We start from the raw sequence: 13634 nt of genomic DNA, 5'->3' as shown, positions 1-13634 counted from the left end.
CACCCACCTGCTGTCAATGTTTAGAGGAGCAGCCAATCAGAAGAAAATCACTTAAAACATTTATCTCAAAACTTTTCCGGACCCTTTTTACTAACAATAAAAAGTGTGAGCACCACAGCATTAGAAAAAATGTCAATTTTTTTTTGATTCATTAAACATCTTTTTTGTAGTGGCTCTATACCTCACAAATGAGGTCCAAATCATGAGAACTACCATCTTAAAGGGAGGGGGAAGGGATCTAAAGCAACTTGTTTTAGCCTGAACATGAACTCTGGATGAATTTATTTTGAATCAGCAAAATATTCTCTGTGAATGGACATTAGCATAGTGGATCCACTTTATGTTGTAACTTCTTTTTCAGCAAATTTTGATGTGATGAAGCTGCAAAAAAAGGGAAAATATAGTGTGAATAAGGTAAAAACTGTCTTCAGATATATGTTAAGCTGGGGGTCAATAGTATCACTCACCATTTAGTCTTGTTCATGTTTTAATAATTTAAAAAAAAACAGCTGCTTTCATTATCATTTAGTGTAGAGTTGAGTTTTTGATAATTTAACAAAACAGTCCCGTCAGCTTGAAACCCAAATAGTCAAACCATTTTGGTCACAAAGTAAAATAAAATATACATATATAACCCTCCATTAATCTCCAGACTTTTGATTAATTTTTTGTTTTTGACTTTTTTGTCACCATGCCAGCCCCTCACTACTCTCAGTCTGCTCTTTTCCTTCCACATCACAGACTAATTAGAAACATTTTCGCTGGGATTTTACTTCTGAAGACGAGAACAAACAGTTTGTATTCCCCCCTTGTCTGGTGGTTTTCTAGGGAGGAACAAAGCAACGCTATTATTCCTCCATTGTAAAAAGAAATCCATAAAATCTGTTCTTTTCCATACCTGTTGCTGCATGAATGCTGAGGCAACTGGACACACGAGGGTGGGGAAAGGGGCATGGGAAAAACATGTTATTTGAATAGAGAGCCTTTTGCCAAGCTAAATATAAACATTGACCCACCAACTGAAATGTAAAAACCACTGCTAATTGCACTCCAGGCTTGGAGTGAAAATCCAGTGGGTGGTTCAAAGCTGCGATTCAGCTGAACTGGCCCGGCCCTGTACGTGGGCGACGGATTGCCCCGCCGTGAAAGTGGAGCATTGTCCTCGGGCTGCAGAGTGTAAGGGAGTGGACAGACTGTGGGACAGCAAGTGTGGTCAGTGTCTCCTAGAAGGTGAAAGCTTTTAAGGCAGCAAGCCAGCAGGCTGAACAATATAATCTGCCAGTCTTCTAGAAAGGGAGAAAATCATTGAGAAAGTTTAAACAAATGGACAGACTGAGTAAAAACACAGCTGGAAAAAATGATCAAGGCCTCAGTTCCTCAATGAGATGTCTGGACAGAATGCAGTCATTTCCCAATTTTTTCAGCCTGATGGTTAATTGAAAATAATACAAAGACAACCTTTCAGATGTTGAGGCTCAATTGTTTTATTGTTTGCTAAAAAAAATACTCGTTTTGAATTTGATTACAGCAATTTGTTTAAGAAAAGGAGGACTGAGGGAGGTCTTTGCTGCACTTTTGAAAGTAAAAGTTCCCCATTTTTCCTAAATATGGGATTTTTGCCTCAGGTGTTTTCTTTGTCATTGTTTTTTGTTTCATAAAGCGCCAAATGCCAAACCAGGACTGGATGAGCACCAGTTTGGTACCCGCACCCTTTTGCTATGGAGTTGTGCCATTGTAACGTGAGCAGGCTGACAGTTAAATGATGTAGCATTAATGAAGCCTTCACAGACGTGCGAGTAAGATGGACCCCCGATGTCATCACTGATCCTTGAAGGGTATTGTGTCAGTGTTTTCCAAAAACAACCTAAGATTTTGAAGTTTTCCCCTTCACCCAAGTTAATCTAAAAAGAGAAGGCAGCAGCATTTATGGGTTTTTTTTTTTATATCTGTTCTTCACATCTGACCTGACGATCACAACCATTCACTATTTGGCGTTGTTTTCAGCATCGTCTTTGACTGAAATCTGGAGTTTTCTACAGATTCTTTGGATCATTTGATGTTAGTATGAACGCAGATGATGAAAGGTTTAGATTGAAAAGCTTATTCTCATGTAGTCTTTCACAGTATCTATATTTTGAAAAGCAGTTTTTACACATCGCTAACATGTTGTGGGCTGTGTAGAGCTTTTTTTAGCATTACAACCCTTTTCCAGTCTTTTGTCGTCCTCCAACATTTTTAAATGCATTGCTGACGTCAAATTCAAAATGCGCGTGATTTTTTTTTTTCAATCACATTTCTAAATTTGATGCGTTTAAGCGAAATAATCAATTAAAGAAATCTGTAAATCGTTTTGTTCCGCTCTGATTTACGCCTCAGGTTCTTTGCTTCTGTTTTGAAGAAATCACATCTGTACCTTTTTCTCTTTTTTTCATCAACAGCAGGTGTTTCAACAGCTCACACAAAAACAACAGATTTATTTTGGGACACGTAGTACACATGGTTGATCTTCTCACTCCGGAAACCCAAGGGCAGGCTCTCTTTTCTGGCAAAACAAACTATTTGCACTTCTTCTGCACCCTTCTTTGCACATGCATGCATCTACCCTCCACAAGCAGGCAGACACACTTCCTCCAAACAGACCCAAAATAGGGGTGCGTTTGCTATTTTAGTCGTGCGGTTTGTGTAACTATCTCATTGCAGTTCCTCTTTTACAGTTGTTGACAGGCGAGGCTTCACCATGCATGACACGTCCTAGTTTCACTCCTTTTAATCTAATTAGCCTTTTTATTTAGCTCGGGAACTCCCTCTAAGATTAAAAATATCTTTTTAAAGAGACATCCCCGAGAAAGATGCAGAATTACATAAAATCAGTAGACAGTCGGCAAATCAAACAAGCGTGACAAGAACAAGAAGAATAAAGCATGGGTTATTAAGTATTTCAGCTTCTATTTCAAGCACATGCTTCATATTATGATCTAAAATATGCTCGGCAGAAAAAAAGTAGAAGAAATAGATCCAGTTTGATGATGCAGTGATGCAGTTCAGGGTCAAAGCTGTGCTGTCGTGTGCTTGTAACCGCACTGAAATGCTTGTTATATAAGATTGATGTGGTGTCATTGGCTGCAGCTGATTGATGGCCCGCATTTTGAAACTTTGTGTCCAATATGTTTCGCTGTGAAATCTGGACGGATGGCCAAGATGACAGCGACTGAAAACAAGACGTGGCTCATTTGAACTCAGCGTTGGTCCTCCGCAATCCTCCGACACCCCAAAGACCCAATTTCACGTGTTTGCGTTCAGTTAAACTCTTGCTTTGTCTCGGTGAGGAGGCAGTAATTTTCTTTGAAATTACTGAACCCTGCTGAGCACGAAGCTGCTGCTGCTGCTGCAACATATATCATATCGCACATGTACTGTAGTGGATATTAGCACCAGAACAGGATCCAAAGAAAACAGGGCTTTTATTATAGAAGCAGCCAGATTTTTCTCGTGTTGATGACTCATCCCTTTTTTTACTTCTTTTTTCTACTTTTGTGAATGTTTTCTGTTGGGTGGGGGAGCTCAGGCCCTAACACAGAGACTCATTGATGAGAGTGTTTGTTTGGCAGTGTGTATCCTAGCCACAAACCCACTCACTAACTCACTCGCTCACTCACACTTGCAGGATGGTTGGAATATGTGTTTACTCATTTAGCTTTTCCTTCTGTTTTCCTTCAGTTCCAACAATAAAGACGGAGCCTCGCGATGACTATGATGCTCCTCTGATGTGCACCCAACATGGCCCTGGCTTGTCCTTACTCCCAAAGCCATATTACCCCTCACAAGTCATGGCCCCGATGATGACCTCTGACCTCAGGCCATGTGTTGTTGGCGGGCCTTATTCAGCCAGCCAGCAGAAACTTGCAGCCAAGCCCTCCTCCTCCTCACCTCCGAGCACCAGCCCTAAACAGCACGATCTCCCACCCTCACCCTTCTCAAAATGCCTCCCTGCGAGCCCGGCCGTCCAACAGCCGGGCTCGCAGTCCCCGATCCCGCACGTCTCTATCATTCAGGAGACTCCCGGGCGCTACCAGCCACCCAACCTCTACTCGCCCAGCAGCTGCTCCTCCTCCCCAACCTCGCAGGCCTCCAGCCCGACTGACGCCCCCTTTTCTCCAACCCACTGCATGACACCAGCGCAGCCGATGAGCGGCAGCACAAGCCCAGCCGCTCAGCAGCACCCCAAAGTGCCAGAGAGGGCTCGCTCTTCCCTGCAGGAGGATGGCAGTCCCTCGCCACTGGCTGTCAGCATCAAACAAGAACCACAAGAGCTGGACCAGATGTACCTTGATGATGGTGAGACTTTTTTTACTTTTACAAGACAGAATTTAAATACTTCTAATCCACTGCATGGAAAAAATTATAGAGCGAAATCCTCATCGAGCCCCCTAATTGATGAAACAATATGGTTTTTATTACCCTCCAGCACAAAACGACCGTACTATATCTCCAGGCACTGATAGCATTTTTGATTATCATATGACTCACTTATCACTTTTGCCAGGAAATTTTTGGCCATCAAATCACAACTTAGAAGTTTTTTCCTCTTTTTTTTGTGTGGAAATCCTCTGACTCATAGTCATTTAAAAGAACAGTTAAACATTTGTGGAAAATGTTTGTTTGCTTTGTTGCTGAGACTTAAGAGATAAGATTGATCTCATTTGTCTTTGGTAAATACAAAGTCATAGCAAGTGGAGGATTTAGGGTTTTATCATAGTAAGGAGAGGGGAAGTGTGGGAAACTACTAGCATGGAAACCTGGAAGCACAAAATCCTCCAAGCACATCTAAAGTGCACTGACTACACCTTCTTTGTCTTATAGGTTGTTGAAATAAAACATTTGAGCTTCAGTAATAAAACTTATAGTGTAGCGCTACACCCAAGATCCAGAATGTGTTTCAAAAAATGACTGGTAGTCTCTGTGTGTTAATTAGAGCTTTTCAGACTCAGATCTACATGCCTAAGATGCATGCAGTCAAAAATATGTGGCACAACCAGCAACATGTGTGTGTGTGTGTACTCGTTTAGCTTTGCTTTTATTCTATTACCGGTAGCTTAAGCTACAGTCGCACTAGCAAAAACAGTGGTTGAAACCGCAACGCGATCAAAATTATAGTGACCATGTGCAATCAACTTGTAATGGCCCTGCTTGAAGTGGTCAGGGATGGGGAACTGGTCTGTGATGACTCCCAGTCAGTTTCACTCTTCAAAGCAGCATTGGTGTATCAGAACAGCGATAAAATGGGGATAAATTGGCAATAAGGCGGTGACAGTCTGCTTCAATCAGTTTTTTAATTAACAGGGTCAAGTTGGCACTTACATGCAATCTGTTTACAGTTAACTGTGGTAAATCTCAAATCTGTTGCAACACTGCCGAGGTGGACTCAACAACAGTGGGCTGAGCAGAATCTGATGATGTGAAGACTCCACCGACACACTCCACCGTATTAGGGAACAGCTTAATAAAGCTGTTCCCTAATACTTTAAGTGTCGTGGAGTCTTCATGTCATCAGATCTTTGTCTTCTCCATGCATCTTGGAAGTAGGTGAAGTTTTGCCAGAAACATTTGTTGCAGACTGAGCAGAATCCACACATCAGGCATGACTCTCAGTAACAACTTGGGCCTGATCCAAATGAGGCACATTTATAAACTTGTAAACAAACAGATGCTGTAAGTAAATTTCATTAATGACCAGCACTCTACCAGAAGCTCAGGGAGTGAATGTTGTACTCGCTGTAAGCGCAGGTTTTACTCATGTTTCTCTCTCTGACAAGAGTGAGGCTGAAGAATGAATGTTTATGATATAAGGGTGAAATCTTCTGTTAGAAATTGTTGGCGGCCATGTGAGGTCCTGAGAACTGAGACTCAGGTGGAGCGTGGGATTTATCCAGAGATAAGGTGCTTTATTACAAAGCTTTAATATGTTACGCATACATTTGCTGGTTATGCATCTGCTACTGTCGCTCCTGTCACTGGCCGATGGAGAGGAGCAGCCACACCCTTGAATGAAAAGCTCAACCCTAACCTCACTGCCGCATCACTCACATTTAGAGCAACTTAAAACACGTTACATGTTACGAGTGATTTTCACATATTTGTTAGGTCTAAAAGTCAGAAAGTCTGCTGCTGATTTCAGTAAATAGAACAAGATGCCTCCTTTCCTGTACAGGGTAAACAGAAACAAATCCCTCATCAAAGCAAACTGGTTTCTGAGGAATTTTCTCAGTGTAATATTTCGTAAACTGGCAGCATTTTGTGCTGTTGCATTTTGACATTATTTCAAATTAAATGTTTAGGTTAAGGGGCAGTAGATAGGAGGTTTCATTCAGCTTTTAACTTTGAGTTTTTGAAGAGGAAACTGTGAGATTGGGAATATTAATATTAATTTAACGAACTTAGCACACTGTAACATTCTGACAATATTCTAACAGATCAATTAATAACTGAGTTCTTTCTGACATTTGTAATACCACCTATCAAGTAAAGTAAGATAAAGAAACACGAACGCTGCTGTGTGTGCGGGTCTCAGTGTGGAAACCTCCTCTGTTCAGTATAAAAAGGAAAACCAGATGTATCCTTGTTCCTGCCTCCTTCCAATGCTCCGTTAAGTTCAGCTCAGTTCTGCTCTATTTCAGTAAAATCCCAGCATTACTGCAGAGCAGGAATACGTGTGCCTCGGCTCTAAACACTCCGAGTCAGCACTGAGTAAAGAGTTTTGGAGCTGCGCCCACAACTTTGAACCATCCAGCCGTGCCAATTACGTACTTGTTCTGATAACATCTCTGTCTTTTATTCCAAATAAATAACCACCGGTAACTCTCACACACATATCGGGGGCAAAATAAAGCCTTCTTTTCAGTGTTAAATTTAGCACAATTTACAGTAAATTTTCCACCACAAACCTCAGTAACTTAGGCTTGTGTGATTCCTTACTCTGTGTCCTCACTTGGAGAAATAAATGACTGAGCAGAGCAGCTTCTCACAGCCGCAGATTGACTCCGACTGAGTCAGTGAGTTGGCATTTTGTCTGCCATTTATAGAGTTGATGGCGATTAATTGCAGACCTTTGCCTGCATTTGATTGCAGTCGGAATGAGTCAGAGAGCTGTGCAAACGAGCTGGCCCCAGTGTTTTCTGGCATTTTCAACTCCTCACTGCAGGCATGTCATGTGCCTGCTTGCTTCAAGTCCTCCACCATAATCCCTGTCCCCAAGAAACCTAGGATCACTGGACTAAATGACTACAGACCCGTGGCTCTGACATCTGTGGTCATGAAGTCTTTTGAGCGCCTAGTTCTCTCCCATCTCAGGACCCTCACGGCCCCCCTCCTGGACCCCCTGCAGTTTGCATATAGAGCCAACAGGTCTGTAGACGACGCCATCAACATGGCCCTACACTTCATCCTGCAGCATCTGGACTCCCCAGGAACCTACGCCAGGATCCTGTTTGTGGACTTCAGCTCTGCCTTCAACACCATCCTTCCAGACCATCTCCGAGACAAGCTTTCCCAGATGAATGTGCCTGATCCCATCTGCCGGTGGATCACTGACTTCCTGACGGACAGGAAGCAGCATGTGAGGCTGGGAAAGAATGTCTCGGACTCCCGGACCATCAGCACCGGCTCCCCTCAGGGCTGTGTTCTTTCTCCTCTGCTCTTCTCCCTGTACACCAACTGCTGCACCTCCACCCACCAGTCTGTCAAGCTAATCAAGTTTGCAGATGACACCACCGTTATTGGACTCATCTCGGACGGGGACGAGTCTGCCTACAGGAGGGAGGTTGAACGTCTGGTGTCCTGGTGCAGCCACAACAACCTGGTGCTGAACGCCCAGAAGACAGTGGAGATTATTGTGGACTTCAGGAAGCACACAGCCCCACTCCCCCCCATCATCCTGACTGACACCCCCATCACCTCTGTGGACTCATTCCGCTTCCTGGGTACCACCATCACCCAGGACCTGAAGTGGGAGCCCACCATCACCTCCGTCATCAAGAAAGCCCAGCAGAGGATGTACTTCCTGAGGCAGCTGAAGAAATTCAACCTGCCAACACGGACGATGATGCAATTCTACACCGCAATCATCGAGTCCATCCTCACCTCCTCCATCACCGTGTGGTACGCTGGAGCCACTATCAGGGACAAACAGAGACTGCAGCGTGTTGTGCGCTCTGCTGAGAAGGTGATTGGCTGCAGACTCCCATCTTTGCAGGACCTGTACACCTCCAGGACATTGCGGCGTGCAGCTCGGATCTCAGCTGACCCTTCTCACCCTGGACACAGTCTGTTTGACCTGCTCCCCTCAGGCAGGAGGCTCCGGTCCATTCGCACCAGAACCTCTCGCCATAAGAACAGTTTCTTCCCCTCTGCTGTTGGACACATGAACAATAACCATATGACTGTACCCACCACTAACACATGACCCTACGCTGTGTCACTGCATCATTCTATGTTTGGCACTGATCACCACCTGCACTCATGTATATATCTTTCTACGTAGCACTCATAATTCTTATTCTCATGTATATATCTCATGTATATCTCATGCACATATCTTTCCACGTAGCACTTTTAATTCTTATCCCTACTTTTATTTTTTTCCATGTCTATTTAAGTGCTATTTATGACAGCATGTTTGCACTGAAGCACCGCAGCAATTTCCTAATGTTGTAAACCTGCTCAACATTTGGCAATAAACCCCATTCTGATTCTGATTCTGAGAGAGACGGGTTGCCTCCTTCCACACAACCTTGCATGCAATCGCCTTGTGACAAAACAATTGGTCAACCAGAGGACAAGGATGCTGCACGCATCTGATCAGTTTGTCAGTGCAGCTATTTCCAATCAGTCCCACATGATTGGAAGCATTTTATTTTATTGATGTTTATTTGTTTATTTGTATTATTTTTCATTTTGCTGACCTGTTTTTCCTCTAGCGTGACTGGGGCCTTAGCTTAGCTGCAGAGAAGGTAGAAGTCATACGAGACAAAGAACATTTTTGTAGCGAAGTGAAACAGTGTTAAAAATAATGACAATGATCAACAGCAGCCATTGTTAGTGCTTTTTTTAATCTGTGATGGATTTTTTTTATGCTTCTTCCTCTTCACAATTAACTATATTGATCTCTGTTTAAGCCAAATCTGCATTTGATGGTCTACACACAGCTGACTTACAAGAACGTCTCTGTTAGCCTCTGAGTTGCTTGAATTCCTTTAATCCCTTATTTCTCAGCCAAAGAGCTTTGCAACAGACAACATCAGGACAAAAATCTTCTATTATCAGTTCACATCACAGTAAAAATGCACTTAAGCCTTTTCGGCACGTGGCCTTTATAACCACGTTTCTGTTACACGAGCTTAATTTTGCAATGTGCTCTGAACTGCACTGAACTGGAAGTCCCCACTTATCTGGGAGTATATTCAGAGTGACATTCTTACATTCATTTACTTAACCGATTAGCCAACTTATGGTGGCAGGGGTGTTTGAGTCAATCACAGCTGTCATAGGGTACACCCCAGACAGGGTGTTAGTCCATCACAGGACACGTCTACCCCAGAGGAAATCCATACAGCCACACAGACAGCATGTATAGTCAACACAGAAAGGCAGTAGAGCTGTCCACTGCAGCAGCGTGCTACTGCATGCAATCACTGACATGCACTGGCTTCTTCTCAAGGTCCCCTCACGTGGTGTAAAACTGCACTTTGTCAATCCTCAGTACAGCCCAAAAAACATCCACCAATGGCCCCACAGATACATTTAGCCAAACCCAGCTATTTTTCTTTGGGTAATCAGTACAAAACTGAAGTGTAATAAGTTTTTATGTCCACTACAAAACATCCTGCTTATATGTCTACAAAAAATAAAAGAAATCCAAATTTCAGATCCACGTATCAGCGTCGAAATTATGAAAGAAATATTTAAATTCTCACTTTGGGCAGTACTTCCGCACTGTTACAGCTTGTGTCAGTTACAGCCTGCTGAGGCAGTAGATGGTAGTGGGAGTGACGAGACGGTGTGCCAAGATGTTTATCACTGCTGTTGCAATGCTTTAAAGTATTTCTTTCTTCGCTGCCTAAGCTCTGGTGGTCTAGAATTTGATATAATTGACTTTAAACACAGAATAAGACGATTCGGCTCAAACCTCACTGAAAAAATAAATGCCCTTTTTGCATCGCCCTTTATTTATGTCACAGAAGGCAGGATTTTAGTAGCACTAACTCTGTGATCTCACTGCTCTGGCCCTCTGCGCTCACCACTGAGGTTTTGGGGGCTTTGTGCGCTGCATTGTGGTGATTGGAAATAAATTGGATAAGTGATCTTCCTCGGGGCAGAAAAAAACCCCAGTTTGTGGCTGTGTGTAAGGTCCACAGCGGAAAGAGTTCAGTAGATGAAGAAACACTAACCAGCAGCTATCAGCAGACGGCGCAGCGCAGCTTTGATCCATCACCAGAGCCCCCGCTGAATCGTCTGGCCGAGCTTTGTGATGATGGAGAGTGAGATGCTGTTGTTGGGCCTCAGATTGCGGCACTCAGACTGTTCTCATGCCACTTCCTCCGAACAGTCTGGATAAATACATTATCACTTCTTTACCCCGTCTGCGGTAATATTTGGCAGGCTGGAGCTCCAGATTTGATTTGTTAATGTGCTTTTTTTCAGGTTCTAACGTTCCAGCCAGGTGTAGTTAATGAAATCAAAGTATTTAACTACGCCATCACAGTCATAATGGATATTCCTGAAGGGTATCCTTGTTAGACGTGTTTTCGCTGGCAAATTGAGGGAAATTTTGCTAAACATTCCTTCGTTATTGTGGCTTCTCACTTCATTAAACCTTTGGCATGGTTTGATACAGCTTTACGGCCTCGCTCAGGTGTGATGTCGAGCGTGCTTGTTATACCACAGACATCCGTATCTGAGGCTTTTTTGCTCATACAGAGTCCTTTCTGAAATATGATCGCGGGTAGATTTTATTTTTTTTAGTATGTAATGAGTAGTCTTTGCTCAATTTGATTTAATTTCACAGAAATTTAAACACTTATCCTGTTAAACAGCCACACTATGCTTCATTTTTAACTGAAAGTGGCACAGGTGGTTTTCGTCTCCCTCTTCCACTGGTACTGTTTTCGTCTTGTTATCCGTGTTTGCACAGCCTCTAATATTCATCAGGACCCCCCTCTGCTGCGCATTTTTTCACACCGTCCCCCGAGAGGCCACAAACATATCTGTTCGTGGAAAGTCTGACTCGCGTAGTCTGGAGCCAAAGGTACAGTATAGGCTGCAGGGTGCTGCTGAGGGAGATGGAGGTCTGCCACACTGCTATAAAACTTGCTGACTGGAGAGGTTTGCATGCTTCCCTTTAGCTCAGAATGAGTCTGGATGAGGTGGCGAAAGCCATACGTTATACTGCACAGTAGTGTGTCCAACACTTTTGTCAGTGGTGAGGTAACACGAGCAAAGCATTTGAGCCCGATGTGAGCCAGCGCATTATGAAATGCTTTTTATGGCGTGTTGTGGCTTGTTAGATGTCAGAAATGTACAATTGATGACCAGAGATTTAGGCTATCAGAGGAAAAATATTTTGGAATAAATCTGTGAGTCATACCTGACTCTGTTAAATCACTCAGATTTTATACAGTAAAAGGCAGTTTTACAAATTTTATTATGTTTAGAAGGAATTGTTAGCTTTCTTTTTATTTGTTTGTGCTCTATTCACCAATATTCACATCTGCCATGTGTTACTCATTGCTCATTTACTGGTGCATCATTAAACTCAATAAAAAGCACACACAAAATATGCTGTAATGCAGTGGAAAAGTCCCAGGGTAAAGATTTATCTTAATTATGTAAAGTTTGGTGCAGCGGTTAATACTGTCGCCTGCAAAACTGCACCTTTCCTCGTCGTGTGGAGTGAGTGCCCTGGTGTCCTTCTGCAGTCCAGAAACAGTTTATTAGATTACCAGGTGATTCTATGCACTGAATACCTGCCTGAGGTGATGGAGACGAGTGAAAATAGATGTAGAGACTGGTAGGGCAGTTATAATTGAAGAGGCGGTCTTTACGGTCTAAAAAGTTGCTGGGAATCAGTGTGTGTGACAGAAGAAGCATTGAAGCTACAGTGTAAAAGACACTGGATTTACATATGTGTCCTTTTGATGAGCTTTTAGGTTAAAGCACTGTATGAATGCAGTCTATTTGCTGCTGTAATTGCTTTTTCTCTCCTTTGCCTAAGTTATACTGAAAGATGAATCCAACCTTTTTTCTGTCTCGTGTGCAGAGACAAACTAACATTTATTGATCGGCACTAAATGCAAAGTGCAGCTGAGGTTTAGAGGAATGTTATTGGTTTTACAGATACTTGGATTTAGATACCAGAAAAACGAATCTTTGTGACTTTGCTGGATAAGATAAGATAAGATAAGATAACCTTTATTAGTCCCACACGTGGGAAATTTGTTTTGTCACAGCAGGAAGTGGACAGTGCAAAAGTTATGAGGCAAAAATTAGAATACAATAAGAATAAATACAGTACACAACTGTACAGAATAGAATAAAATAAAATACTATATACAGTTTGGGTCAGACCTCTGTACTCCTTGTCGTCCCCATCAGTGATGAGGCCGACTATTGCAGAGTCATCAGAGAACATGGTGAGAGATCACCATGTTATTAAAATTCACCTCGATAGCATCAATCTCCTCCTTCCTGAGACATTTTCACTAAAAAACAAAAATATCAACCTCACGGTGACAGTAGATAAAAAGTCAGGCCATCGCCGGAGTCTGTTAGACTCTTCCTACGAGGGCCATAACTGCCTGCAAGAAATCTACAGGCGATCTGTCCAAGAGCTCTTGAGATATTTCAGTCTGGACAGACCGACAGAGCGGCTCTGGCGTCCTCCGAGGCTGCTGCTGGCATGGCTAAAGACGATTCCACATTTGAACTAACAACATTTGGCGAAAATGTCGACAACCAAAATTTGACAAAGGATATAAATACAAGATCACGGTTTCCTCTCCCTTTCTGTAATTCTATTTTATTTAGACATAAAAAGTTTCCAGTAATCTATTGTTCAGACATTTTTAAATAATACCTGAGTTTAAAAGAAAAACTTGGCTGAATCTGTGGTGAACTAAAGAACCGCTCTGTGGGACTGACTTGCAGTAACCCAGTAGGAGCCTCATAATGTGGGCCAAGAACATCTTGTGGCTTGTGGCCTGGATTTGACGTGGCAGTAAACTGGGGGAGGGTTCGTGGTGTTTTCTGCCCCCCAACTTTTTTTTTCTCATTGTATCAGCGCAACTCTCCAAGCTGACGTATTCCCTTCGTTCAGCGAGGCTGCTGGATATCTCGCTGCCGGATCGCCTCGTCTGTAGCCTTGTATTATTACAGGCTGGTTCGTGTTGGCAGCTTCCAGCCTTTAATGAGGCAAACAGCGCTGTCCTGCTAATTGTTTGGGAGTTCCTTGGGGTTTCCTGGTTGGAGAGCCGGGCTATATCAGTCCGATCCAGCTGCTGTCAGCCACCATGGGAGAGGAAACCAGTTCCTGGATTACTTCATATCAAACCCCAACATCCACGCTCTACAGCAGATGTAACGCT

General features: G+C 43.1%; 1 protein-coding gene across 2 annotated transcripts in view; it reads left to right on the top strand.

Moving 5' to 3' along the window:
* The window catches only part of nfatc1 (nuclear factor of activated T cells 1), a 51546-nt gene that overhangs the window by 29606 nt on the left and 8306 nt on the right, over window positions 1-13634 (top strand). Inside the window, exon 9 of one of the 2 annotated variants that reach the window (XM_086280394.1) lies at window positions 3718-4335. In XM_086280394.1, the coding sequence (XP_086136520.1) occupies window positions 3718-4335 (618 nt within the window). Of the gene's footprint in view, window positions 1-3717; window positions 4500-13634 lie in introns of those variants that run through there. The other variant, XM_086280393.1, reaches the window with a different exon arrangement.

This window comes from Aulonocara sp. 'chitande type north' Nkhata Bay, linkage group LG22 (genome assembly GCF_057382095.1).
Source record: "Aulonocara sp. 'chitande type north' Nkhata Bay isolate Kocher_YH1m ecotype deep benthic linkage group LG22, A_spYH_male_GT1.1, whole genome shotgun sequence".
NCBI classification, from domain to species: Eukaryota; Metazoa; Chordata; class Actinopteri; order Cichliformes; family Cichlidae; genus Aulonocara; species Aulonocara sp. 'chitande type north' Nkhata Bay.
This window is presented reverse-complemented; position numbering and strand designations above follow the sequence as displayed.